This window comes from Lotus japonicus, chromosome 3 (genome assembly GCF_012489685.1).
Source record: "Lotus japonicus ecotype B-129 chromosome 3, LjGifu_v1.2".
Classification (NCBI taxonomy): domain Eukaryota; kingdom Viridiplantae; phylum Streptophyta; class Magnoliopsida; order Fabales; family Fabaceae; genus Lotus; species Lotus japonicus.
This window is the reverse complement of record NC_080043.1, coordinates 97,386,409-97,413,585: the sequence shown is the minus strand read 5'-3', so window position 1 is coordinate 97,413,585 and position 27,177 is coordinate 97,386,409. Positions and strand designations below refer to the sequence as shown.

General features: G+C 38.1%; 4 protein-coding genes across 4 annotated transcripts; 2 read left to right on the top strand and 2 right to left on the bottom strand.

Moving 5' to 3' along the window:
- The first annotated feature begins 3,034 nt into the window (after window positions 1-3,034).
- On the top strand, window positions 3,035-5,803 carry LOC130747999 (patellin-3). The gene is made up of 4 exons (XM_057601076.1): window positions 3,035-4,384; window positions 4,501-4,625; window positions 4,902-5,043; window positions 5,146-5,803. The coding sequence occupies exons 1-4, from the start codon at window positions 3,173-3,175 to the stop codon at window positions 5,398-5,400; spliced, it is 1,734 nt and encodes a 577-aa protein (XP_057457059.1). The 5' UTR covers window positions 3,035-3,172; the 3' UTR covers window positions 5,401-5,803.
- A 5,545-nt stretch (window positions 5,804-11,348) lies between these two features.
- LOC130747996 (patellin-3) lies at window positions 11,349-13,695 on the bottom strand. The gene is made up of 4 exons (XM_057601073.1): window positions 12,694-13,695; window positions 12,333-12,457; window positions 12,068-12,218; window positions 11,349-11,968 (listed from the first exon to the last, which is right to left on the bottom strand). The coding sequence occupies exons 1-4, from the start codon at window positions 13,489-13,491 to the stop codon at window positions 11,714-11,716; spliced, it is 1,329 nt and encodes a 442-aa protein (XP_057457056.1). The 5' UTR covers window positions 13,492-13,695; the 3' UTR covers window positions 11,349-11,713.
- A 1,254-nt stretch (window positions 13,696-14,949) lies between these two features.
- On the top strand, window positions 14,950-17,154 carry LOC130747998 (GCN5-related N-acetyltransferase 10, chloroplastic). The gene is made up of 4 exons (XM_057601075.1): window positions 14,950-15,545; window positions 15,861-15,913; window positions 16,527-16,694; window positions 16,783-17,154. Exons 1-4 carry the CDS (start codon window positions 15,144-15,146, stop codon window positions 17,006-17,008), a joined length of 849 nt encoding a protein of 282 aa, XP_057457058.1. The 5' UTR covers window positions 14,950-15,143; the 3' UTR covers window positions 17,009-17,154.
- A 1,704-nt stretch (window positions 17,155-18,858) lies between these two features.
- Window positions 18,859-20,487, bottom strand: LOC130747997 (chloroplast envelope quinone oxidoreductase homolog). Its single transcript, XM_057601074.1, has 4 exons — window positions 20,359-20,487; window positions 20,127-20,271; window positions 19,947-20,038; window positions 18,859-19,734 (listed from the first exon to the last, which is right to left on the bottom strand). The coding sequence occupies exons 1-4, from the start codon at window positions 20,422-20,424 to the stop codon at window positions 19,045-19,047; spliced, it is 993 nt and encodes a 330-aa protein (XP_057457057.1). The 5' UTR covers window positions 20,425-20,487; the 3' UTR covers window positions 18,859-19,044.
- Window positions 20,488-27,177: the final 6,690 nt, after the last annotated feature.

Sequence of the window (27,177 nt, the reverse complement as noted above, 5' to 3'; positions counted from 1 at the left end):
TTTAGAAAGAAATGATATTGGGGTCGGGGTAAGTGTAGTGCTCATAGAATATTCTATACGTGTTGAGTTTTTGACATTGGAGAGTATATATACGAGACGGTCCACCAACAACGTCTCCTGAGATTTTATTCTCTGTGACAGCTCTGTTATCTTTGTTAGTGATGCATGCTAGCTACTTCTGTTCTGTTCCTAATTAGTTGCTCTTCTTTATATGTTGCGTGCTTGCCCTAATTACAACAATATTAATACATTAAACATATAAAAAATAGAATGCTCTCTTTAATTTTATTCTTCTTCTTTAGCAAGTACTCTAGAAATTGTAGTATTTTATATGCAACTAAACGATAAGGACAACCGAATAGTAATCATTATTTGATTATACAACCAATTTCAAATAATGAATAATTGTTCTGTTTGGAAGGTCTGCACGATTTCTCGAATGATCGTTCACCCATGTCTAAGACTGAAAAAAAATTCATAATAACATTGTTTACTGGTGATTTTAGTAAACAAATAAAAGAGAACGATTCTAGAGTTCTTTTGGTGAAAACGCTATTAGAAGTTAAAATTAAAGACGAAAAACAAAATTTAGGGACAAAACTGCTTAAAAGAAACGATGCAAATTAAACAAAAGTGCAGAAAAACAAAAGTAATTAACTGAGAAATAAACTTCATTGATTCGAGTAAAAGGTACAAAGCATTGAATACAAGAGATGAAATCAAAGTCGAAAACATGGCTGGTTCAAACAATCACGTACTCAGTGACAAACTCTAATGACTCGTTGAGTCTCTTTGATTTGGACATGAGAGCGTTTTGAGTGTTTCTGAGTGTGTAAATTGCGAACCTCTTTCTCATGTCTGATTCTTCTATTTATAGGCTCTTCCTTCAACCGCCAGCCTTCTAGAAGCCACCCACAAACTAATTTGAATTTCCCGCTCGCTCTGCCACTACTCATGTTCTCCATGATCCCACGTTCTGGGGCAACGGTGTTGGCGGTAACCGCTTGTCAAGTTCTTACTTCTAGGTTGTTCTGTCGTAAAAGCTATTTCTGATGGTTGATGGCGGTATCCACGTTTCGTCGATATGCACTTGTCGATAACCTTGTTGTTCTACACTTAGCCATTTTTCATGGCTTTCACCAGCTGTGGATATAGCTATTTCTCGACATTACCTTACTCTTTGGCTTTTCGTCTCTAGTGAAATTTCGAGCCAATAGGTGCCCCCTAAAAACTTCATTATCGATCAACGCTGTTGTTTGGAGAGAATGGACGTTTTTCGACTACGTGCCACATCAGATTTTTAGGCCAATGCCCATGACTGCACCACTCTTTCAAATTCAGTGCATGCATGCCACATTAACCAGCCATGATTGCTATTTACTTGTGATGTAGTGCCTTCGTTAGACTTGATGGGAATTAAATAGTAAAGTAATCGTTTTACGTGGACCCCAAAATTTATCCATTCACTGTGAAAAAACTTTTAAATCTGTGACTTTCCCTCTTCAAACCTGACACCTATAAATAGTTGTGGACCTTCTCACTTCATCTTCTTCACGCTTTCAGCTTCCATTTCCGTCGTGTGAGCTTTTGACACTAAGAACCCTAAACGTTCTTGGAACAATCTGCCACTCACTTCCTTTCAGCTCCTTTGTTGCCATGGCTTCTTCTTCATCCAATGATCCTGCATTTGCTACGTCTGGCAACCAGACATTCCTCTTGTTGTTGATCTGACTGAGCTCCTAAAAGAGGGTCGTCGTGCGTATGTCCCGGAGCCGCCCAATGATGACGAAAAACGTGTCATTTAATTTGGAAATCCCAGGTACTTATCCCTCTCCAAGTTGGTGACTCTTTACATGCTTTCTTAGGTCTGTCTAAGCCTTCAAACACCAAAAACCCTATTCCTAAGAATTATGAGGATTTCCACCCTAGTGAGAAGGGCGATGAGCTTATCTTAGCCTTTAAGGATAGCTACAACATGTCATTTTTTGTTGATCCCCTTCGAGCTTATAGGTCTGCCCCTCCTAGCCCATTTTAAGACAATAGTGCATATCTCAATTGGGTCAATAGGGTTCAGGCCGAAAAAGGGGATTTTTGGAAGGACCAAGGGATTTTCGACTTAATCCAACTGTCGAAATCTAAGGTTTCTTATAACCCTGCTATGCTTTTGAGTACTCTATTTTTCTAGGAGTGAGCCTCCAATTGTTTTCATGTTCCCTTTGGTATGATCACTCCCACACTCCTCGACGTGGCTGCTATTACTGGTCTTCGCCCTACTGGCATTCTTTATCAAGCAAATCTCGAACCCAGAACCCCGGTTTCGCTTCTAGCTAAGTCGAGTGATGACTATAGCTTTACCAATTTCGTTAGCCTTCATAACCTTGGGTTGGTCCTGTGACTGACCAAGAAGAAGTCGAATTTCTTTTTATCTGGCTTTTAGCCCATGTTTTTTTCGCACCAAATCCCTTAAGGTTCAAATTAAATTCCTTTCTTTGGCTACCTTGATTCATGAAGGGGTCCTCATCTACCTTGGTAAGATGGTTCTTGGCAAACTCTACGAATCTTTGAGTGAAGCTGTTCAAGAGCCTTCGTGCTTCTCAGCTTGGGGGGGGGGGGGGGGGCATTTCAGAAACCACTTACTGAAACTCCTTTGAAAAAGAAATGAGATATGAGTGATATGATTTGTTATTTTGATAAAAAATGCAGAAAGAGATATAAAAAAAAGTGTGTGAAAATGAGGTGTGAATATATCATTAATTTAGAAAGTACACTCCGAGTCCGACAAGGAGATGAAGATGGTTGAACCTATAAATTCAAGTATAAAAGTGAAATAATATTTTGAATCAAAATAAATATGGTGAGTCAGTCTGTCAAATATATGAAACCTAGGATAAAAAAAAGTAGAAATTGATGATATGGATAAAGATGTGAGGGGCAGGGATGGAATATAAAAAGAGAATCAAGAGATAGGGGTTGGAAGAGGGCCCACAAAGTGGTGTATCTTCTGGCATACAGACTGGTTCTTCTTCTTTCTTTGTTTCCCACATCATCATCATCATTCATAAGACAAGCTAGCCCCCTTGCATCCAACCGGACCCAATCATTTTCTCTCTCTCTCTCTCAAATTTCAGCTAATCAATCACTCTCCATTTCAACTTTCTTTCTACATCCATCCATGGCTGAGGAAACCCAAAAACCAGCTGAAGAAGTCATCGCAGCTGCCCCCTTGGACACCACGTCCAAGGACGCACCACCTGCACAAGTAGAAGAAGTCACGGAGCCAGCTGCAGCAGCAGTTGAAGAGGTGGCGGAGGAAGCAGAGAAACCAGCAGCAGCAGCAGCTGAAGATGCTGCGGCCGAGGAGAAGAAGATATCTCAATCGGTGTCTTTCAAGGAGGAGAGCAACGTGGTCGCTGACCTCCCCGAACCTCAGAAGAAGGCACTCGATGACCTCAAACAACTTATTCAAGATGCCCTCAACAAGCACGAGCTCTCTGCTCCCCCACCCCCCAAGGCCCCGTCACCATCCACTGAGGCCAAGAAGGACGAAGTTGCAGCTGCAGCTACAGAAGAAAAAGTAGAAGAAGAAGAAGAGAAGAAAACAGAGGAAGAAAAGAAACCTGATGAAGAAGAGAAGAAGGAAGAGGTAGTTGAAGAAGAAAAGAAACCTGCTGAAGAAGAGAAGAAGGCCGAAGCTGAGGGTGAGGCCACAACAAGCGGTGAAGAGAAGAACGTGGTCGAAGCAGTGACGGAGGTGGTGGTAGAGGCAGGTGAAAAGACGGTGGAAGCTATTAAGGAAACCATAGTATCTGTGGTTGCTGTAGGTGAAGAAGAAGAAGGAAAGGAAGCTCCTCCTGAAATTCCTTCAGAGCCAGAGGAAGTATCAATTTGGGGAATTCCCCTGCTTGCTGATGAGAGGAGCGATGTGGTCCTCCTCAAATTCCTGAGAGCCAGGGACTTCAAGGTTAAAGATGCCTTCACCATGATCAAAAACACGGTGCGTTGGCGCAAGGAATTCGGCATCGACGCCCTGGTCGATGAAGATCTGGGAAGTGAGTGGGACAAGGTGGTGTTCACTCAAGGACATGACAAGCTAGGCCACGCTGTTTGCTACAACGTCTTCGGTGAGTTCGAGGACAAGGAGTTGTATCAGAAAACATTCTCTGACGACGAGAAGCGCCAGAAGTTCATCAAGTGGAGGATTCAGGTGTTGGAGAAGAGTGTCAGAAAACTTGACTTCTCTCCTACTCCTACTGCTATCTCTACCATTGTTCAGGTCAATGATCTCAAAAACTCTCCTGGACTTGGCAAGTGGGAGCTCAGGCAAGCTACTAATCAGGCACTTCAACTGCTTCAAGATAACTACCCTGAGTTTGTAGCCAAACAGGTTTGTACCTTGAATTTTTAGATTCAAAGATATAATTTTCTTTTCGAATATGATTGCAATAGAACTTTCTATTCTTCATCATATCATTGATTGATTGCTATTTTGTGTTTGTGCAGGTGTTTATCAACGTCCCTTGGTGGTACCTTGCCTTTTCTAGGATGATCAGTCCTTTCCTGACACAGAGGACCAAGAGCAAATTCGTCTTTGCTGGCCCATCCAAATCTGCTGAAACCCTTTTCAAGTAAGCTCAGGCTACTCCTTTTACCTTACCTAGTACTGGTTGGATCATAAATACATACTAATAACGTGTGTGGATAAACTACTAGTGATAGAAGCTTCTAACCATAATTGATTGACTTTTAGAATCCATTGTAGAAAGATTTCCAAACATAGTTTAAGTGTGTGTGTGTATGTGTGTGTTTGAATATATCATGAGCAAACTCTTATCTCACTGTCCATAAAGTTATGTTCACTTTTTATAAGTATGCTTTAATTGATATGTATTTGGGCGTGACAGATATATAGCTCCAGAGCTAGTGCCAGTTCAATATGGAGGACTGAGCAGGGAGGGTGAACAGGAATTCACCACTGCTGACCCTGTCACTGAGGTTACAATTAAACCAGCAACAAAGCATGCTGTTGAGTTACCAGTTTCTGAGGTGAGAAATTAAACCAGATCATTCTTCAATCTCTTGTTTTCACATGATTATATTGTTCGTTATGTAAATGTTGTCTAAATTGTTGATTGAATGTATGTGCAGAAAGGACATCTGGCTTGGGAACTCCGAGTTGTGGGTTGGGATGTGAACTATGGAGCAGAATTTGTGCCTGGTGCTGAAGATGGTTACACTGTGATAGTGCAGAAGAACAGGAAAATTGGTCCAGCTGATGAGACAGTGATCAGTAACAGCTTCAAAGTTGGCGAAGCAGGCAAGGTTGTGCTCACCATTGATAACCAAACATCCAAGAAGAAGAAGCTCCTCTACAGGTCCAAGACCACTCCCATCTCTGACTGATAAGATAATGGCAAGGTGAAGAATAATAAGGAAGGTGTTGAATGTGTATTTATTACATTACAAGGATAAGAACATTGTACAAGTTCCGGGCCAGGGGGGCTTAATTCTTTTATACAGGGTTATTTTGTTCATAAATTGTTTTGTTTCAAGTCTGGGGTTGCCAATTTTATTTACAGTTAGTATCAATCAATGTGCTATTTTGTTCATCAAACATTTGTTGCGGAGATGCATCACCTGGAAGATGGTGGTGGTGGTGGAGAAAAATGAATGACTCTTCTTGTGGACTGTGGGAGAAAAACTGTTTGCATTGTAATACTTTTTTATGACTGTAAAGTTTGTTTGAATGTGTTAACGTATTACTTATTGGCGTAATTAATCAAAATTTAGTTCATTGTTTCTGTTATATTTCCTTTGACTTCGTTCGTAATTGAAGGGTCATTCTTGAGAATTTGGTGCTGGTATTTATCTCTATTTGGTGGAACTATCATATCATGTGTGTTTTTGTCCCCGGGACAAGGGTGCTGGCAGTGGATGTTAATGTAGATTTGGGTCATGGGTAGTCCATGATTTGATTGAGAATTCAGGGATGTTATTTTCTGCAAAGGCTTAATTACAACTTTGGTCCCCGATGTTTATCAATGCCACGATTTTGGTCCCCCACCTAATTTAATTACATGGATGGTCCCCGCCGTTGTAGGCCGTGTGCAACGTTAGTCCTACCGTTTATTTCTTAATGGAGGAGGCTTACGTGGACGTCTAGTTTGAGAGAAAAAGGAGATCTGAGGATAGAGGAAAGCACGTGAGTATCACGTGAACTTTATATGAACCCATTATACCCAAATCTGAAATCCCAGGGATCTAAATCGCGTTACCTTCTTCGTTCCAGGGAGGTCAGGGGTTTGGGTATAATGAGTTCAGATAAGGGTCACGTGATACTCACGTGCTTCCCTCTCTCCTCATACCTCCTTTCTTTCTCCAACTGGACGTCCACGTAAGCCTCCTCCATTAAGAAATAAACGGTTGGACTAACGTTGCACACGACCTACAACGTTAGGGACCATCCACGTAATTAAATTAGGTGGGGGACCAAAATCGTGGCATTGGTAAACGTCGAGGACCAAAGTTGCAATTAAGCCTTCTGTAAAACAATACTGTTTAACTTTAAAATGCAAAGACCAGTTTCAAAAAAAAATATAAAACTTTAAAATGCAAAGTAAAAATGTTCCGTAGACACCTCGATTGGGTGTCTTCTTATTCAATTAAGAAAGAATGAGTAAAGATATGATGATAAAAAGGAGGTATATATGGTGAAAAATAAGATGAATATGGGATGTCAACATTTGTTGTATTTTTATATTTTGTAAAAAGGCTAACTAAGTTTTTGTCCATAAACTTTGAATGAGGTATTGGTTTAGTCTTTTACCATTGTAGCTTTCTGTTTACGGTGATTTTTGGTAAACAAATATCCTCTTAGTTCGACTAAAGGAAGTTTAGACTCGGGGTCCTTTTGAGAAAACGTCTTGCCAAAGTGTTGTGTGTGAGTTAGTATTTTTCGACAGTGATGATCGGTTCAAAAGAAAACTGGATTTCATTAAGCAAGGATCAATTATATGAAGTCACATAAATCAAAATAACATGAAAACTACAAGAAACGTAGAATTCGACAAGAAATTGCACGAAGGAACTGGAAATTAACAAGCTTAATGCAAGGAAAGTAAAAGGCTGGTTCTGCAACGTACTCCTCCATCATCACGCCTTGCTCCTTGAGTCTCATTGATGCGGACATTGGAGCTTTCTGGTGAATTTTTCAGAGTTTGAGTTGGGAACCCTTTTCCTGACGCTGCTTCTTCTATTTATAACGTTGTTTTCTCCCCCACGTTCTTGGCGGTTTTTCTTCAATGTGTATGGGCTTAGTGGGTTTGAATTTTGGCGCCTTACCTCACGTTCAACCGGAGATTCTGAGCACGTGATTTTAATTGCCACGTGGGTGGTCTTGGGTCGTGGGTAACCGTTGTCATTCGTGGCATCGTGGGTACACGCACGTGCTTGTAATTGCCCATCACTCGGTAACTGCTTCTTCCGTTGAGTTTATCGAAGTTTCCTCATCTGCTGAGTTTGTCGAGATGTGGCATTCACTAACTTGCCCTTGGGGTCGCCACGTGCTGAGCCACCAGTTTTACCATAATCCTTTCTGTTCGAGCAACCGCCGTCGAGATTCGTGGTGTTAATGATTTTAGCTTAACACTTTCGAAAGTAATTGCCACATTTAGAGAAATAGCTCATCGTCTAAGAAGTGGCTCAGGTCAACTTGCTTAGCGTGCAAAGTGAAAATGTTCGATAAATGCTTTGATTGAGTGTCTTCTAATATTCAATTGAGAAAGAAAAAGTGAAGATAGTTGTAGCATATAATATATGATTGTTTGTCACAATTTATATTGCGAGATAACGTTTATTTTTTCTTGTAGTGAGTAGAGAGCTATCAACAAAATAAAACTACCTTAAATTTAAATTCTCTTATGTGTATTTTCTTACTATATTTAATTTACAAATTTCACACTTTTTTTTATTCCACATATTTTAATCATAATTAATCTTGCCTCTTTAACTTGCATAGTGTTATAATGTTAATGTTATTTCTTTTGAAATGGATGTTCAAATCTATGATACTATGCATATCTTTCATGTGGGTCATTTGGATGACTTGTATTTGATACTTTTGCATACTTTTCCACATAGATTTTAAAATCTATGGTTCGTGAATGTGGTGCTTCTTGTTATGGTGCTTGTTAGAACTCACTAATTTTGGCTTTATCTTAAAGGTGGTGGAAGTTGTACAGTTTATTATGATGTCAAGGCGCATGAGGAAAACTATCTCCCATATAATTGAGAGATATTAACAATGGTATACCTTATAAGAGGTGGGAACAGGAAACGTATAAAACATTTTCTACAACAATTTATGAATCTTGTGACAATTTAACATTGGATGTGTGAGGCTTTCCATGACCATGAGGGATTCTATTGGAATGGTTTGAGGTGCATTAGGTACCTTTTAAGGTTCAACTTATGTTCAACATACAAGAACATAAATGACTATGAGACGTGCATCGTTTTAGTGAGCATTCCGTATCCTTTTGAATACTTTTCCAAAAACTTTTCTATTATTTTACAAAAAAAGTATTAAATAAGAAATAAGTAGAATTTCGAATTAATCTTATCGACGAGAAATGAATGATAAGGATTGATATTTATTTTTTCAACTACAAACACAATGATTACAATCATCTTGCGCACTAAATCGATCATTGAAGCAAAAGAAGAAAGCAGAAAATGTCACCTACCCCAGATACATATTCCACCAAAACATTGAAAGATCAACCAATTGATTCCGTTCTTTTTACTAAATTCGTTTAATCAAAATTGCTTAAAAGGTTAGGCCTCAAACTCAAAGAGTGATGTATCAATTATTATTTTTCGATACAGTGAAAAAAATATGTATCAATTATTGATACTACTACCCTCTTGTTAGTTTGTTGATAGTACTAAAAGAAAAGCTGAAACAGCAAAACATTCATTAACCACCCATTACATGGCAATGTTTACAAAACAAAAAGTTGCTCGCGAACAGCTAATATAAGTTTATCTCTAGAAAATTCCTTGATGCAGCTAATATTATATCATAGATTTAGGTTTCTTGATCAAAATAATTCAGGGTGAGGACAAATGATTCTTAGTACAAATCAAATGACTTTCATTGTAATATTAGCACATGAGATTAGTTTTACAACTTACTTAGGGGCATCTAGGCTTTGGCCCCAAGAGAAAGGGAAAGATGCGCATAGAGTCACTTTTCTCGCTTTTTATATAAAAAAATTTAGGTTGATTGGTCAAATTTATTGCGCAATTCCCGCTATGGTTTCATCAACCAACAACTGTTACAATCCTAACACTTCTATATCCATTTTACACACATACTTTAAAACTTATCATATTTCTTTCATTTCATCAATTTTTTTTTCTCATATTACTAATATAAGAGTTGTTTTATTGCAACAACTTTGCACTGCCAATTACATCGCCAGCAAAGAGGCCACCGACCAATCTGAGATGCCAAACATGACAGCGAAATTATGTGAACAAGAAATGAACCAAGCCAACCACCTGTTCTAATTAACAACTCAGGAGTCCTATACCAATTATGTCGAATCATTGGGATGATTACTAATTATTCACAGCAGAAAATTAGTATTAGATTTTCAGAGCAAATTAAGATGATCTGTTGAGTTTTCATTTAAATCATCTACATTTGGAGAATAAAATTTAGAGATCCACTCAGAAAACAAGAGCTTTGTCACATACAAGTCAAAATGCAGACATACTTACACCCACAAGTGCAAATTGGCATGTTCTCAATGCAGACATAAGGATTAAGAAGTGAGTATTGGTAAAATGGAATTTATGTCAAACAGTAATATAATGAGGAAGAGATATCTTGCTCTCAGTGTGGCTTTTAACTAACTGCTAACTACTTTAAACTCCAAATCCCAAAGGTAATATGGAAAACAGAAACCAAAACCATGTACATTTGGTTTCCTTAAAGGAATAAAATTCTACAGTAGCTTACAAGTTAAAGCGCAAACTTTTCACATTGTTCATAACTGTCTATGATAAGTGCTAACTTAAAACAAGTGAACAGCAATTAAAGAAACTTACAAATGAGGGGAAAAAACACATCTACCAATTCACTAATTATAGGTATTCCTTGATGCATTTCTTTCCCCCATTGCCATGCAAGATAGAGATCTAAAGCACAAACACAGCCTGTCCCACTAGAGGGCCCAAATTAGCTGCTGATATGCAATTTTTAGTCAACACTTGATTTGTCATTCCTTTCCAACTGTAAAGTATCTGGTACATTCGCAACACTTGTAATCATTTCTAGCACTAAACACGAAATTGATTAGTTCTAAAACAGTTAACTATTCTTCCTCTAAACTAATGATGACTAGTTCTCACCCTTCCCCACTTAATAGGGTTCATATTGCATCTGAAAACCTCAAATTGTAAGGTCGTTGTTCTTTATATATAAAAACAAACCATGATACGCAACAATCAATGCTGATGCTCTAGTACCACTAGCAAGGGTTTCAGAGGAGCCTAAAAAAGGGGGCAGATGCACATCAATGGGCTAAACACAAACCACAATAGCTACATTAACACCATAACATGTTATCTTATATATCTTCATTCAGTCTATTCTTAACCACCATGGGATATTATTACTCACACTATGATTTCTAACAGAATATGGCAAACAGCTCAGGACTTCCTCTTGAGAAAAGGTGTAGTTAACATTAACATGGATAAATAACCTCCTTAAACACTTCTGCAAATTTCAAATAAGCAAACTGGAAACCTCATATGGTTCCAGAAGAAAATATTAAGGACAAGAATCTTGATTACTCAATGGGGCACAATAGGGTTAATGAATAAAACTAGATTGTCAACCACTTACAGTCCCCACTCCCCAGGTAAAAGCTAAATAAAAATCTTGAACAATATTGGAGAACCAAAATACCCCCAAGTGAAGAGCAAATGCACAAACAGAAAATCAACACAGCCCCTGCAATATTCAACCAAAACTAAAGTACTCGCAGCAAATCACAATACCAAGTTATTTGTGTTCTGATTTGATTTAGAAGAATGAATATTAGATGGAAATATATTATAAAATGAAAAATTGGGAAAAGGGGAAAAGAAAGAAACCAGGTATATTTCTCATTTAAGATGTGATCCTTATATAATTGGACCAAACTTGACACTGGATAAGTCATAAAGTTTTGACAAAGTTCTGAAGTAGCTATAGACTAGCAAACATGATCCTCTTCTTTCCTCTAGAATTGAGGCTGGCTATATAATGCAACCCAGGCAGAGTTTCACACAGGATATGTTTAAGAACAATATATTTTACATTGACACTTCTCTTAACCAGGCTTTCTACATGTTTTCCATTAAGGTTACACATAATTCTGGTAATATATAAAATCTCATAAACCAACTACATTTCCAATTCCAAGGGCTACTCTCTTCCTTGGCATCACTAGGAAAAAAACGAACAATTTAGACTAGCTAAAATGTTTGTCTAGCAATAAAGTAATAAATACAACAAAGATGGAGAAAGCCAATCTGCAAACCACTCACGACCAAAACTAAAGACGAATGATGGGCTGAACAAATGATGACATGCATATTTCTTAATCTTCAAGATCAATTTCCTTCACGTACCCAAAATCACTTGACAGAAGATATTCTCTCAATCACAGTAAGGTTTGATGTTGAACCTGTAAAGAAGCCTCTTCTTTTTCAAGGTGGGATTGTCGACAGTGAGCAATAACTTGCCCAGTTCAGCAACTTTGAAGTGATTGGAAACCACAGGTTCATCACTAGGGGACATCTTCGTAGCCTTCTGTATAATAACTGTATATCCATCTTTAGCATCAGGCTTGAATTCAGCACTATAGCTAACCTCCCAGCCCACCACACGCAGCTCCCAGACAATAATGCATTTCTGCAAATCAAGTAGTACCTCAATTTACTGAGACATATATTCACGTTAAAGCCTAATAATTTAGTTGAAAGAAGCGAGAAAGAACACGTGCAATCACACCTCATAAATGGCAATTTCCACAGTTTGCTTCGTGTTGGGCTTTAATGGAATTTCCGTGACAGGATCAGACATGCTGAAATCTGGATTGCAGTCACAAAAATCTACACTTAGGCCACCATACTGAATAGGCACTTGCTCCGGAGAAATATACCTATTTAATTGCACACACAAAATGAACATGGTGAGTTCATAACCCAACAGAGAAAAGAAAAGATCAAATTTTCCCAATCCAAAGCAAAGTTGGCAATGCTCAATGTTGACTAACTTGAAAAGTGTATCAGGAGACTTGGATGGGCCTGCAAAGACAAATTTGCTTTTTGTCCTCTGAGTCAAGAAGGGATTGATCATGGTATAGAATGCTAGATACCACCAAGGGACATTGATAAAAACCTACATGATTGAATAACAAAGGAAATACATGTTCACATGAGTCATCAGTGAGCCATTCAGTGCATGTTTGGAAACAATACTACAATTGAATTGATTTTAAAGCCTGAGACTTAATTCTAAGGTAAAGAGAAGCTGATCCAAACATGGTATTATATTTTGCTAATGTTTGGATATCCATAACGATGACTGTAAATAGCAATGGAGTGAAATTGGGAAAGTGAATCAATGAATTGAACCTGTTTGGCAACAAACTCAGGGTAATTGTCCTGAAGCAATTGCAAGGCCTGCTTGGTGGCGAGGCGGAGCTCGCGTTTAGCAGGGCCAGGTGAATTTTTAAGGTCATTGACCTGAACAATGGTGTTAACACCACCAGGAGTGAAGTCGAGTTTCCTGATACTCCTCTCCAAGAACTGAACCCGCCAGCGGAGGAACCTGGTTCTCTTTTGTTCATCTGAGAAGGTCTTGTTGTAGAGTTCCTTATTCTGAAACTCTCCATAGACATTGTAGCAGACGGGGTGACCCTCCCTGTCATGACCATGCATGAAGACGACCTTGTCGAGATGGTGGTCGTCCTCATCTTCCAAAAGAGCATCGATGTTGAAATCCTTCCTCCAGCGGAGCGTGTTGTTGATCATGAGAAGCGCATCTTTGACTTTGAACTCGCGGGCTCTGAGGAATTTGAGAAGAATGACATCGGTCCTGTCGTCCTTGAGCAGAGGAACACCCCAGATGGAAGGTTCATCTGTGACTGTGAGGAGCTGCTTGAGGTCTTGAACGGCCTTTGTCTCTGAATCGGAGAGATCGCATGGTAAGTTGCTCTCTTGCTTGAATGAACCCAAGTTCTGAGGAATCTTGAGCTGGTGATCTTCTTCGTCTCCGCGTTCAAGAACTACCGCATCGTCTGGTGGCAGAGGAGGAGGATGAAGCAGCTCGGCAACCACGGGTTCCGATTCCGCAGGTACGGTGGATGAATCAGCAGGCGGCGGAGTAACAGGAGGAGGAGGAGGTGTAGGGTTTGAATGATTGTCGGCCATTGGGAAGAGATAACAGTGAGTGAGTTATAATAATAATAATAATACTACTACTACTAGGTTGGTTTCACTCAGATTCAGATAAAACAACAAGAACAAAAAGAGAGAGAGAGAGAGAGAGAGTAAATTGATATTTTTGGTTTGGTTTGGTTTGGAGTGGTGAGTAAGTGAGTGATTAAGGTGAAAGCAGTTTGAAATAAGGTGGCGAATCGAATCATTTGTTCCAGAAAGTCCTCCTCCACTTTTTACAGCGACTGTCATCCAACTTTCCTTTCCTTTCCTTTTCTTTCTTTCTTTGCTAACGGGATATAGGAAAGAATATACTTTTTCAGGTAAAGACAACTAACAATTACAAGGAAAATGTTTCTACATGCAAATTTCTTAATTATCTTCATTTTTTATTTATTCTTTGCATATTTACAAATCAAAATTGCATCAGTTTTTACTTTTTCTATCTATTTTATTAAATTATACTTCAACTTTTGTAGTAGAACGTTTTTGTTTCATAAAATTAAAAAAGAAAACAAAAGGAAACACAGGAACAAAAGGGGAAAGGGATTTAGAATGGGTTGGGCCTAAAAGCCCACCCCCAAAAGTAATCTTAGAATGGGAACAAGACTCACAAGGATTTGTGTGAGTGGATGACTGGATGTGTATTCAACTCCAACCAAACTGTGCCTCTCCCGGTGCTCCACAATGATTTTTCCTCTAGCATGACCATTAGTCCAAGTATCTTCAGCTTTGCATAAAGCAAACTTATTAGACTCAACAATTGTCTTGTCTTGAGTTTACCATCCTTAATCAAACATGGGTGGACCTAGGTAGATCCAAGCCGGTCACCAACCAAAAGAAAAAATTTCCTTAATAAAATAAATACTTAAATGTTGTTTTCGCCTCCTCCCGCTTAAATTTTTTATAAATGTTTCTTCACACTAGTAGTTGTTAATATTAGTTAATGTGTTAAACATTCACCCCTTACCCATTTTTTTCTAGATATTAAGATAACAAAGTAACTAAACACTAGACTTCAAATAGTTTGATATTTTGCATTTAGTCCAAGTGATACATGCGTAAAGCAATTCAACGTCACTATATATTTATATCTGAGCTGATGCTTCCTTAATTATGAGAGTTGTTGTCGTGAATGTTACGTATGAAAGTAGATGAAATAGTGCACTATTGTTAAAGGCAAATTGATATTTTTGTGAACGAACTTGAGGTCAAACAATTTTTATTATGTTGGTAATGGTAGGCTGTTGAATATGATTTGTGTAACCATTAGTGAGGTTTCTGAAGATAGGGTGCATCGGAATTAGAATTGAAGAGCACGGCATACTCAATAGCATTTTTAGATTGGTAGTGACAATGACACACCATCTAAAGCACCGTAGTTTCAGAAATCACACTTTATAGCTTCTCTTCATAAGTGATTAATAAATAGTTTCCTTGGCTGAAATGACAGCACGTGGCTATTCGATCTATATAGAATTGGCAGCCACAATAACACAACAAGTAAGAGAGGCCACACAAATACCAACTGGTCCCACTCCAAATCCTCTAGATTTAATTTTGTGATTTCAATTGAAACCATATTCGAAGAAAGCTATGTAATGTAGCCTCACCTTTAGCTGTTTAGTTTTCTGCATATGGTGTGAATGGCTCATTTACTAGCAAGCAACCCCACCACTTCAGATAAACTCATCTGCCCAAACTTCACGTATGGTGTAAGAACAGAACCCAGAACCAGAAATGCATGTTGCAGCAGAGTGAGAAGGAAAAGCAGAGGATGTGGGAGGAAAGGTTTGGTGTTGCAATGTTGCAGCAGCAGCACAAGTAGTTCACAATTATCTTATGCTGATCAGAATGTGGGATTGCAGATTGAGAGTGATGGTGGAAAGCTTGAGCAGCAGGTGGAGTATTTGGTGTGCGAATATGGGTGGATGGTAAGGAGACTCATTGAGAACAAAGATGAGACGAGGCAAGCTGCTCAAGTTCAGGCGGAAGCATTCCACATTCCTGTGGCTCTTTTCAATGATTTGTTCTTCCAATTCTTTCAGGTTCTGTCAATCAAAGAAATACCTTCATTTCTAAGTTCATTTTCTTCAAGCTTTGTTAAAACCAATATACGTATAGTCCATAGATGAACTTAAGGAAGAATATAGTTCCAAACAAGTTTAGAAGGGTCACATTTCATCCTACTTAATCCACTTAATAACGTCTACTTATTATGATCCGTGAAACCACTTAGTTATAACTATTTACCATGTTAATCTTTTATGTAAAACTTTAGTAAGATCTGGTATAGAAAGTCAGTTTTATATGACTAATCTGCGTGCTTTTGATTTGTAATATTTTGTTCTGTATCCAAATAGGCGGAAGTGCTTGCAGGGCTCCTTTACAAGCTTAAAAATTCACCTCCCAATAGGTAAATCTTTTCTAGCTAATGCTAAACAAGCTTACCTATATTATCAATACAAAATTTGTGAACTTCAATTCTTTTAAAAGGAAAAAATATACTTAAGATGCAGCATTACATGTGACAATACATATGCAACCACTGAATTGGGAAAAAGAATCCCCTCATGTTGAAATTTACTTGATTTTGTCATGTTAAAATTCTATATCTAACAGTCCCTTCTTAAATATCAAATAAGTGGGATCATGTAAATATTTACGAATATAAAGATAGATACAGAAGTTTGATCTAACCGTACCTTGTGACATGGGAGGATCCAAATTCGCTGCACAAAATGACTGTACATATGCAACCACAAAGATAGTGCACCAATTAGTCATGTGACTGGCTTCTTAATGCTAAGAGTATCCAGATCGAAAACTAGGCAATTGATCATTGCAAGTCTGCAGATAAAAAATCCACAAAATTATGTTTGTATATAAGCTAAAGAAAAAATCTACCACTGATTAAATTTAAAATGTCATAATCCCTTATATTTGCTCACGATTATTTAGAAGGGTTTTTGTCCCCAAATTCACATCCCTCTGAGAAATGTTAGCCACTCAGTTATGCTGTTAACTAGGTATGCTTGTTTGGTGGCTGAGCCAGCCAAAAACGATCTAGATTCACCACACCTTGTAGGTGTCACAGATGTCACTGTGTTAAGAGACCAAGATGTACTTCAGCATCTCCCTGCTGAAGCGGAAGAGTACCTTTACATATCAGGAATAGCCGTCTCGAAAACTTTCAGGTGATTAAGTAAAGTCATATAATTAGCACAATGATATTCCTTGTGTTGCTATGAAGTGTATATTAATGAAAAGTGTTTGTTGGCACAGGAGGAGGAAAATAGCAACTGCTTTGCTGAAAGCTTGTGACATGCTTTCCATTTTGTGGGGTTTTGAGTTTCTTGCCCTTCGAGCCTATGAAGACGACCTGGGTGCTCGAAAAGTGTACGCAAATGCTGGGTACCAAGTTGTGTCTAGAGATCCACCATGGACAAGTAATTGGATTGGAAGGAAACCCCGTGTTCTTATGATCAAAAGAACTAGTTTGCCTAAGTAGCTTAATGTAGTGTTGTTAAGACATCAACAGAAACAGAAAATGTATTCTACCAAGGTACAGAGCAAGTAGCAGCAAAATCTGTTTCTTATTTATCACTTATTGCACACAAGTTTTATGTGAAATGAGAAGATTCAATGGGTTGGCCAGTCGAGTTGTACCTTAGGTTCCACTTTTCCCCGATTTAGTAACCACCACTCAGCTGTTTTCTCAAAATTCCTCACGGGCCCTTATTGATCCTTCCTTGTTTATGGGAACTGCTGTGCATCTAATCGATTTTCAAATTTAATCAGAAATAAAATCTACACCCCTAAAAAAGAAGTCTTTTCACAGTGAAAATAAACAAAAAGTAATTGCAAATTTTAAATTTTGAAATAAATTTTACCTCCATCTTTTATTTTGCTTTAAGAGATGCCTGTCTCTGGCTCTCTGCTTGTAATATGAGAGAGATGTTAGATCAAAGGAGATCTGCCATCAACTAAAATATGGTTAAAATAGAGCTTATCTTACAAAATAAAGAGCAACTATCATGAATGCCAACTAAACATTAGAGTAAAAACTGTAATAAGTTCCTTCAGTGCCTGCAATGATTACTTGCAATAACAAAAAACAGATAACAATTATCAGCATCTAAACAAAAGTCAAATTAGCTTAATTTTGTCTTCTATACACCTAATAAATTTTCAAGAAAAATACCCAATCAGAATGTAGAATACTTATTGCTCATTATATGATGGTTCAGTGTTAGGCTGCTAGCATTCATTTACCCTATAGTTCTTCTATGAATCCATACTCTATCCACACAGGGTTTATCATAACCCCTTTCCTAAAAAGTCAAAAACTAATAGGAAATGATAAAGAGTTGCCTAATAAAGCATTTTATCTTATCATATTAAACAAGCTTGAGAGTAAAACAACAACAAATGTGAACTTAAAATCCTCAAAGTATATGTATGATACATGACAGGTTATTCATTTCTACAAGAGCTTCCAGGAACCTTGTACAGATATTTGGAAACTAGAAATACAACTCCAAGCAAACTGCACCTATTCAGTCACAAGCAACAAAACTAATTGTAAATTTAAAATTTGAAATAAATTTTACCTCCATCTGTTACTTTTCTTTCAAGCAAGATGCCTGCCTCTGTTTGTTGATAAAGATGTTAAGATAAGGAGGCAACTATCTAATCTGTTGAGATCTAACATCGAAAAGAAAATACCCAGAGTAGAACTTATAAAAGCTTGACGCAATTATCACCTCATCATGAGTTAATTTCTAGTGTAGAGTTAGGTCTAACCCAAATAGAAAAATATAACTAAAATACCGAATAAAGAGCACAACTGACATGAAAGCCAACTAAACAGTAAACAAAGTGCAAAGTGCTAAGAGTGCCACCAGAGATTAACTGTTTCTTCTTGTTACATACTAATGCAAGAACAAAATAATAGGTGAAAACTATCACCGCCTAAATAAAAGTCAAATTAGCTTTATTTTTGTCTTCAACTCAACCTCATGAATGTTCAAGAAAAAAATACGCAATCAGAATGTAGAATGCCTATTGCTCATTGGATTCTGACCCTCTGCAGTTTAACAAACTGCATGAGATCTGAACCATTACATATTTTTATTTTCAATGATAAATTAATTTAAAAGTACAAGTTGAGATATTTTTCACCCATGCTTAAAATGCAGCACACGCTGCAGTTACATCTTGAACTCTAGAGGATCCATTCCATTGCTCATTATATGATGGTCAAATGCTAGGCTGCTAGCATTCACTACCATAGAGTTGTTCTATGAATTCGCGATCTTTACACACGGGTTTCAGAAACTAATAGGAAATGATAAAAAGTTTCCCAATAAAGCATTTTATCTTATCATATATAAACGAGGTTGAGTTTAAAAAGACAACAAATATGAACTTAAAATCCTTACAGCACACGACACACGCAAGGTTATTCATTTCTACAAGAGCTTATACAAAACCTTGTGCAGATATTTTGAAACTAGAAATACAACAACTCCAAGCATACTGCACCTATGGCTCCACGATGATTTTTCCAGTAGCATGGCCATCAATGCTCTTAGCCCAGGCATCTTCAGCTTTGCTCAAAGGAAACTTAGAGTCAATTATTGTCTTGAGTTTCCCATCCTTCACCAGTTGAGTTAGATATTCCAGACCCTCACGCTTGACAGTCACGAAAAATGGCACCAGCTGCTTCTTAGAAAAAGTAAGTTTCTTCAGGGCGAAAGTCATAAAAGAACTTCCATTGGGTGTTAAATCAACCACAACCCCTCTTTCAGTCAAAATAGGATCAAAAGTGGACCAAGGTATTCCAGTTGTGCAATGTATAACTGCATCATATTTCCTACCAGATGGACTCCTCAGTGCTGCCCCTTCTGGAGTCTTGTAGTCAAGAACCTCATCAGCACCTAAGCCCTTAACAAAGTCAATATTACGAGCTCCACAAGTGGCTGTGACATGGTTGTTCCCTAGTTTTGCAAGTTGAACAGCATATGAACCAACACCACCTGAAGCAGCAGTGACTAAAATGTTCTTGGGCTGGCCAGTCTCATGAAGCTTGACTCCAGCAATTTGAGTGAGGGCATCACGAGCTGTGAGTCCAGCAATAGGCAAACCGGCAGCTTCAGCAGGTGAGACTTGAGATGGTCTTGCAGCTGTTAAGGTCTCACTGGCCACAGCAAACTCAGCCAGTCCACCTCCATACTGTCATCCAAAATAAACAACAAATAATGGATATTTGATGGTTAACATAAAATATTTTGGATAATGGAGATCTGTCACCAAAGAGGGATCAAGTCCCCTACTAATACTATGAGAGATTATTCCCTCCCATTTAGTACAGATAAGCAAAGAACAGGAAGTGAAGGAAAAGAAATGGCAGAAAGGGAAAATGAAAGAGAATTGAATTGAATTACTTGAGTGGAGAGTTTAGCAATGACTTTATCTCCAACTTTGAAATCTTTGACTTGAGGTCCAACCTCTGCTACCTCTCCAGCTACATCAGTGCCTGATTCCAAATGAAAATGAAATGAAAGAATCATGTTATAGTCAATCACTAGACAGACTACAATCTATTGAATCTATCTACTCCATACAAGGTATGTGGGGAAAGCTTCGAGGTAAAAATAAAGGGCGCAGAACACCCTTCTGGATCTTCCAATCAACAGGGTTGATGCTAGCAGCTTCCAATCTCAGCAAAACCTCGTTTTTCTTCGGACTGGGAACGGGAACTTCAACATGCTGCGATTAGGTTAATAATTCAAGTCATTAAGCAAACACAAAACAAAACAAAACAAAACAAAAGAGATTATCAGAATCAGATCAAACCTTCAATCCGGCGGCACCTCCGCCATAAGCATCGTACTGAACCGCGTGCATCATTTTTCCGGCCATATCTCTCGTCTGTGTTTGTGTTTGTGTTTGTGTTTGTGTTTGTTTCACTTTATTTATACCACACACTACAGTAAACAAATACTATTTTTCTTTCTTTAATAACATTCATTTATATTTCAAAAAACAAATAACATTCATTTATTTCACAAAATACTTTTCCTTATATTACACCACAGAGATTTCAATATAAATTATATAATCACACATTAATATAAATTATATAATGACACATTAATGTATTTATGACAAATTAGCTTTTGACAACCCCTTATTATTTAGTTTTAACTTTATTATATAACTATTTTTGTTCACATAAAAAAATTAACACAAATTTGTATACATAAGTGAGGGTGAGGTCAGACTAAAAAGTAAAAACCAATCAAATACAAAATAAATAAATAAAATTGGTGTTCATAATTAATAATTTTCAGTAAATATTATGTTTTTGCTCTTCTCATTTTGTTTCTTTTGATTTTTCAAACACACACGAGTTTAATGGTCTTGTGCTAAAAAGAACTTGTATACTTTTCATTCAAGTTTCAATTTTGAATATATTCTAGAAATTGTGTGAACACTATGAGTTTATAACTTTTAGAATAAATATTTTTCTTACTCAACAATTTCGGCTTAAAGCCTGCGACCTACTCGTGGCTTACATACATACCATAGCTTCTTCATCAAGAGTATTATTTTCATTCGTTTAAATTGTTGTTAGGATGATGTGTGATATTTTTAAATTATTGTTAGGATGATGGTTCATAGCTGCTTACGAGGATGGACTTGATGATATTTTTGCTTAAGTATAATTAAATTTCCTAATGATACTTTTGTTGGTCTATGGAGAGGTCTGTGGCCTTGTGGGTAAGGTTGTTGCGCTTTGTTGTTAACAGAAGTTGCGCATTGTTCCTTGACCTAGACAAATTGTTGCAACACCTTAACCTTGACATGTTGCAGGTGTGATGAAACTCAATTTAGATGTTGCAGTATCAAATACGAGGGGTAGCATGTTTTGGTTTTGACAATGATGGAGAGATTCTCAATGTTGCATCTTCAACTACGATGTAGGTCTCTCTCCTCTAGTGGCTTGAATTGAAGCCATGACGTTTTGATGGGTTTTTTTCTATAGTTGTTGACCTTTGTTCTCGCTATGTTTTTTTGAGACAAACTACTTAAGGTTGTTTGAGGCTTGGAAGAATCTCTCTACTTGTAGCTCTTATTGGGTTTTGTTCCGGTATAGAACCACAGAAAGCAAGCGAAAGTAAACAAAGTGAGTAAAATGCGTGAAATGATAGGATCCTCCGCTTGGGCGGTCCTCTTTTATTTATAGCTTGGGTTTTGATCCGGTTGGATCATGGGTTACCCGGCCCATTTGATACATAATTTGTTCAGCCCAATTATTAAATACATTGATCCGCCCTATACCAGACCACAAGCCCTCAAGACACTAAGGCTTAGTATAAGGCGAATGTGTCTTTAATAAGCCCTCATCCATTAAAACCCTCATGATGCAATTAAAATGGGCGCATAAATCATAACATATGTTCATTTGAGTAAAAGTAAATAATAATAACCACGTCAGACCAGCTCTTTCCTCTTCTTCTTTTCTTGCGTGTTCAACCTAACCTGTCAAATCTCTGAGCCTATTACCTGCTACGCCCTCACTGTGGCAAGAATCATCATTGCTTTTCCTGCTACAATTACATCAACAGATATCCACAAATATTTTGGAACTTGAGCCGCGGCATTACCGCGTCCTTAAATCCCACTGACATAATTACCATCATGAAAATAAATACGATTAAAAGCACATAAAATAAATTCAAACACAAAAGGTTGTACCGTTCCAGTGACTCCTAAAACGTCATGACTGCCGGACTAAAATGTCCTTTCCACTTGACTTTACAATGAATCACGTCCGTTTAAATTCAAATCCCTGATCGACGTGTCCTCTTTTAATATGAACATCAAACCTGACTCTTGAATATCCATATGTAAGCACGCGTCCACTCATCTGTAATTAATGTACCTTTTCATCTCACCCTTTCACCCCTCCTTCCTTCTCTATATAAAGCCCCCTTTTCTACCCTTCTCATCACTTACCTGCAATTCCTTACTACCCATATTCTTTTCAAAAACAAAACCCACACCCTGTTTCTTCTCTGCCAAACCCGCTTTCCTATTTCCTGCATTCACTCATCAACCATCCCAGCAGTCTTTGAAGTTCCAAACTTTCTCTCAGGTAACAATCTTCTTCTCTTTTCTTCTTTATTTCATACTTTCTCATGAACTTGCGCATAAAAGTTCCTATCTTTAACATCCATGACTCTCTCTCTACCCAGAAACACTGCATAAACCTTGCATTATAAACTAAAAACTTATACTCTATTCCATCTTCATCTTACTTCTAAACCTTTCACTTTCAGGACACTCTGAAAATGGTTTCTAAACGCACCCGTAAAGAGGCTTCTACTCCTAATGTCCCACCTATCGCCGATTCCCTATGGGTGGCTAGTAAAATCAAAAAACAATTCTCTAAATACTGTACTCCAAAAGCTATTATAGATTTAGTCACTAAATACAACTTTAGGAAAGATGGCTTAGATGCACATTTGGACATAATTCCCTGCGCCCCTTATGAGCCGTGTTGTTTTGGGGGGCCAGATAATCAGGGGCGAAACTTCACCTATCTCTTTGAAAACTTATTTTCCGATTTGAAGTACACTCTGCCTTTCTCTGATTTCACTTGTTCCGTTTTAACCCTTCTGAATGTAGCTCCTACCCAACTTCATGGCAATGCGTGGGCGTATTTAAAAGCCTTTGAAATTTTATGCCTAACTCTAAAAATCGAACCCACCAGTAATAAGTTTTTTTTACTTTTTTGAAACATGCGGGCGAAACGTTAGAGGTGAATATGTTTCGCTTGCCACTGCTAGGGGTCTAGGGCTATTCACTTTATTCAAAAGCCACTATAAACACTTCAAAGGAAAATTTTTCAAACTCCGTGATGACGGGAGTCCCGATTTCCGTTCTACTGGACGAACCAATATGAAGGCATCATCAAAATTCCCGAGGATGCCTTGACTAAAGAAGAATTAGTAGATTGCCAACTTTTATCTGGCTTAGGATTGAACCTTGCAGATTTTATGGCCGCTCTTTCTAAGAATGAAGTGGGTAAATACATTGGTAAGGCATCTCATTATGCATTTTACCTTTCCTCTTTATATAAAAATCTTCTTATATTCTAACACCACTATCTTATTGCAGGGAAAATGGCTCGACTTACTGAAGAAGACCTCCTCCGCTTTCGCCGTGAACAACAAGCCGCCCGTGAAAAAAGGAATCCCTCAAAGTCTGTTGCCGACCAAGACACCAGCCATTCTGGCACTGAAGTTGGTCGCCCCACTAAGAAAAAGAAAAGGAATGAAGAACCTGCCTCTCAGAAGAATAAAGCTTCGAACCAGACTTCTTTGGAACAATTCATGAACAAAAATGATTCGCCAGGGGCGAATAAAGGCTGCTCCTCAAGCGCTCAGACTGTTTGCTGGAAAAACTTGTTGAAGGAATTTGAAGAACTAACCTCCAATGAAGTAACTTCACTGTGGGATTCAAAGATAGATTTCAACCCTTTGGTGAAAACGAACTTGGTTTTTGAGGCTGATCGTGAGAAGATGAGGAAGATGGGTTTAAAAGAGGCCTGTCAAGCTATGATGACCAAAGGTTTAGAGATTGCTGCAATCGCCAAGATGATTGACTTAGAATCTAACGGATTCGATGGCCTCGCCAATGCCAAACTTGTTGAAGAAAAAGAAAAAGAAATTGGGAAGTTGAAAGCAACATTGAAGTTGTTAGATAAATCCAACAAAGCCAATGAGAAAAAAGCTGCTGATTTGGCTGTAGAGATTGCGAATGCGAAGAAGACTGTTGAAGATCACAAAGCTTCTGTTCAGACACTGACTGAGGAAAATGACAAGGTGAAAGCTGACCTCGCCCAGATTACCACTGTTCACAACCAAACTCTGGACGAGAATTCTAAAATGAAAACAGAAATTGCTGAACTGCAATGTTCTGTTTTGGATCAATTTGAGGCTGGCTTCGCCAAAGCACTAAGCCAAATCTCCTTTCTCAATCCTGACCTGGCGATCAACTTGGAGGGCTCAAACCCTTATGCTCGTATCGTGGATGGAAAACTGATCAGCCCGGATAACGCGGATGGGAAAGGAGAAGAGGAAGAAGAAGAAGAAGAAGAAGAAGAAGAAGAAGAAGAAGAAGAAGAAGAAGAAGAAGACAAGAATGAAGAAGAGAATGTCAACACCAAAGAAGGAGAAGGAGAAAACCATTAGTGACAAGTCTTGTTCCCTTTTCCTTTTTAGCAAATTATGTAAAAGACCTCCGGTCTCTTTAATCTTTGTCTATTTGTTTTCTTTGCTTTCATGTACTGAACTTTTCCCTTATCGTAATGAATTTCCCTTCAACATTACATGAATGCCTCATATTCTAATTGTTTCGCCTAAAAACCCAAACATGTTATAATTGTGTCGCCAAAACCTAAAACTTCATGACTCCAGTAAATTATTCAAGTCATCATATAACTTCAAAATATAACTATCACAATCACTAATTCTATAACTGAACATAACTTTACTAAATTATTCAAGTTATCATATAACTTCAAAATATAACTTAACAAAAATAACATTTACTAACCTTTCACCAAAGTCAGTCCGCCTTCGTCATTTAGTGGAGTACTTTACCCACACATTTTACTGTACACAGTAAAATACTCTTGAATGAATCTCTTTAAATGTTGTAAAGTTTAAACTTAATCAACTACTTTGGAATCATAAGGCCTTTGTGTACATAACTTAGTCAAATTTTCATTTTCGACATAGTTATTATTCATGGAAATCAAAGTCAAAATATTTGATTTCATTAGTATGCTCGCGTGGAGACTTGTGCTTAATTTGGACAAGCTTAAATCCAATTTAAGACTGTGCTTATGAATTCGTGGTCGAATGCTCTTGTTTTAAGAGACTTACTTTTTTCTCAATTGTCTGACGTCGCCCAATTGATAGACCTTAGTTGATAAGTTTCCGCTATGGGTAAAAGAAATAAGTAAAATGATACACCCTTGATCATTTTAAAAAAGGTTATGCCTCGTTAAAAACTCTCCCGTCTGGGGTAGAGAAAAGAGTGCATACCTGTTATTCATTAAATAATTGATGCCTCGTTAAAAACTCTCCCGCCTGGGGTAGAGAAAAGAGTGCATCAAATTTAGTCTTACACAACAAACGTAGTCTTAAACGATACAACCAACAAACATAGACTTCAACACATACAAACTGAAACAACGAAACATGATCTTGGAGAAACATACACCGAACCAAACTGAACAACATTAAACAAACTGAACGAATCACCCTGCACTTCAACTGTAATAGTAACGGAGATGCTGTGCATTCCAAGCCCTTGGGATCCTTCGCCCCGATAACTCCTCCAAATTATACACCCCCTGACCAAGCTCTCGCAGAATCCTGTAAGGTCCTTCCCAATTAGGTGATAACTTCGAATCATCAGGCCCCTTCGCCTTCCTACGCAGAACCAAATCTCCAACTTTCATTTGCCTCGGAACCACTCTAGAATTGTATCGCCTTTCCGACCTCTGTTTTACCATTGCTTGCCTCAAACGAACTTCTGCTTGCGTTTCCTCTGCTAAATTGAGATCCACCAATCTATTCAAGTCGTTCTGCTCTTCATTATAAGTAGCCACCCTGAAAGTTATATCTTGCAATTCTGCTGGGATCATAGCATCTACCCCGTAAGTCAACTTAAAAGGCGATTCGCCAGTAGTTGATTGAGGAGTAGTATTGTACGCCCAAATGACCGTGATTAACTCTTCTGCCCACAATCATTTAGCTTCACCTAGACGCTTTCTAATTCCATTAAGAATGACTTTATTTGCTGACTCCACCTGACCATTTGTCTGAGGATGCTCAACTGAGGTGAAGCGCATCTCAATTCCCATTTCTGCACAAAAATCCTTCACACTCCTGCTAGTGAACTGTGTTCCATTGTCTGAGACGATAGTTGCTGGAACGCCAAATCTGCAAACCAATTTTCTCCAATAAAACTTTTTAACTTTTTCTGCTGTTATTTTCGCCATTGATTCCGCCTTAATCCACTTAATAAAATAGTCCACTGCAACCAAAATAAATCTGATCTGAGAACCTGCTGGAGTGAACGGTCCCAGAATATCCACTCCCCACATTGCAAATGGCCACGATGAACTCATTGAGCTAAGAGTTTCAGGCGGCGCCTTATGTAAATCTACATAAATTTGACATTTATCACACTTCTTCACGTATTCCATACAGTCCCCTCGTAAAGTTGGCCAATAAAACCCTGCTCTGAGCACTTTCGCCGCCAAAGATCTGCCCCCCACATGACTTGCACAGACACCTTCATGAACCTCAAACATGATTCTTTCCGCCTCATCTTTAGAAACACATCTCAATAAAGGCACTCCAATCCCTCTTCTGTACAATTGATCTCCCAACAATGTGTAACGACTTGCCTCACGAATTTGATCCTTAGAAAATGTCAACACATCTGGACCCTCTGTCTCCAAACACTTTTTGATACGCCCCATCCAATCTGAATCTGATAAAGTTAACACCATCATTGTCTCATCCTCTTCAATACTCGGGTTGCTCAAAACTTCCTGGATGACTGACTTATTGTTTCCCGGCTTCTTGG

Bases quoted from the DNA above. Each gene is read 5' to 3' on its own strand.
- LOC130747999 (XM_057601076.1), top strand. From the start codon at position 3,173: ATGGCTGAGGAAACCCAAAAACCAGCTGAAGAAGTCATCGCAGCTGCC. The intron at 4,626-4,901 runs GTAAGCTCAGGC...TGGGCGTGACAG, and splicing joins TCTGCTGAAACCCTTTTCAA to ATATATAGCTCCAGAGCTAG. The intron at 5,044-5,145 runs GTGAGAAATTAA...ATGTATGTGCAG, and splicing joins TTGAGTTACCAGTTTCTGAG to AAAGGACATCTGGCTTGGGA.
- LOC130747996 (XM_057601073.1), bottom strand. From the start codon at position 13,491: ATGGCCGACAATCATTCAAACCCTACACCTCCTCCTCCTCCTGTTACT. The intron at 12,458-12,693 runs GTTCAATTCATT...TCAATCATGTAG, and splicing joins CTGAGTTTGTTGCCAAACAG to GTTTTTATCAATGTCCCTTG. The intron at 12,219-12,332 runs GTTAGTCAACAT...GCAATTAAATAG, and splicing joins TCTCCTGATACACTTTTCAA to GTATATTTCTCCGGAGCAAG.
- LOC130747998 (XM_057601075.1), top strand. From the start codon at position 15,144: ATGGCTCATTTACTAGCAAGCAACCCCACCACTTCAGATAAACTCATC. The intron at 15,546-15,860 runs GTTCTGTCAATC...GTATCCAAATAG, and splicing joins TGTTCTTCCAATTCTTTCAG to GCGGAAGTGCTTGCAGGGCT. The intron at 16,695-16,782 runs GTGATTAAGTAA...TTGTTGGCACAG, and splicing joins GCCGTCTCGAAAACTTTCAG to GAGGAGGAAAATAGCAACTG.
- LOC130747997 (XM_057601074.1), bottom strand. From the start codon at position 20,424: ATGGCCGGAAAAATGATGCACGCGGTTCAGTACGATGCTTATGGCGGA. The intron at 20,272-20,358 runs GTTTGATCTGAT...ACCTAATCGCAG, and splicing joins GAGGTGCCGCCGGATTGAAG to CATGTTGAAGTTCCCGTTCC. The intron at 19,735-19,946 runs GTAATTCAATTC...TTTGGATGACAG, and splicing joins TTGCTAAACTCTCCACTCAA to TATGGAGGTGGACTGGCTGA.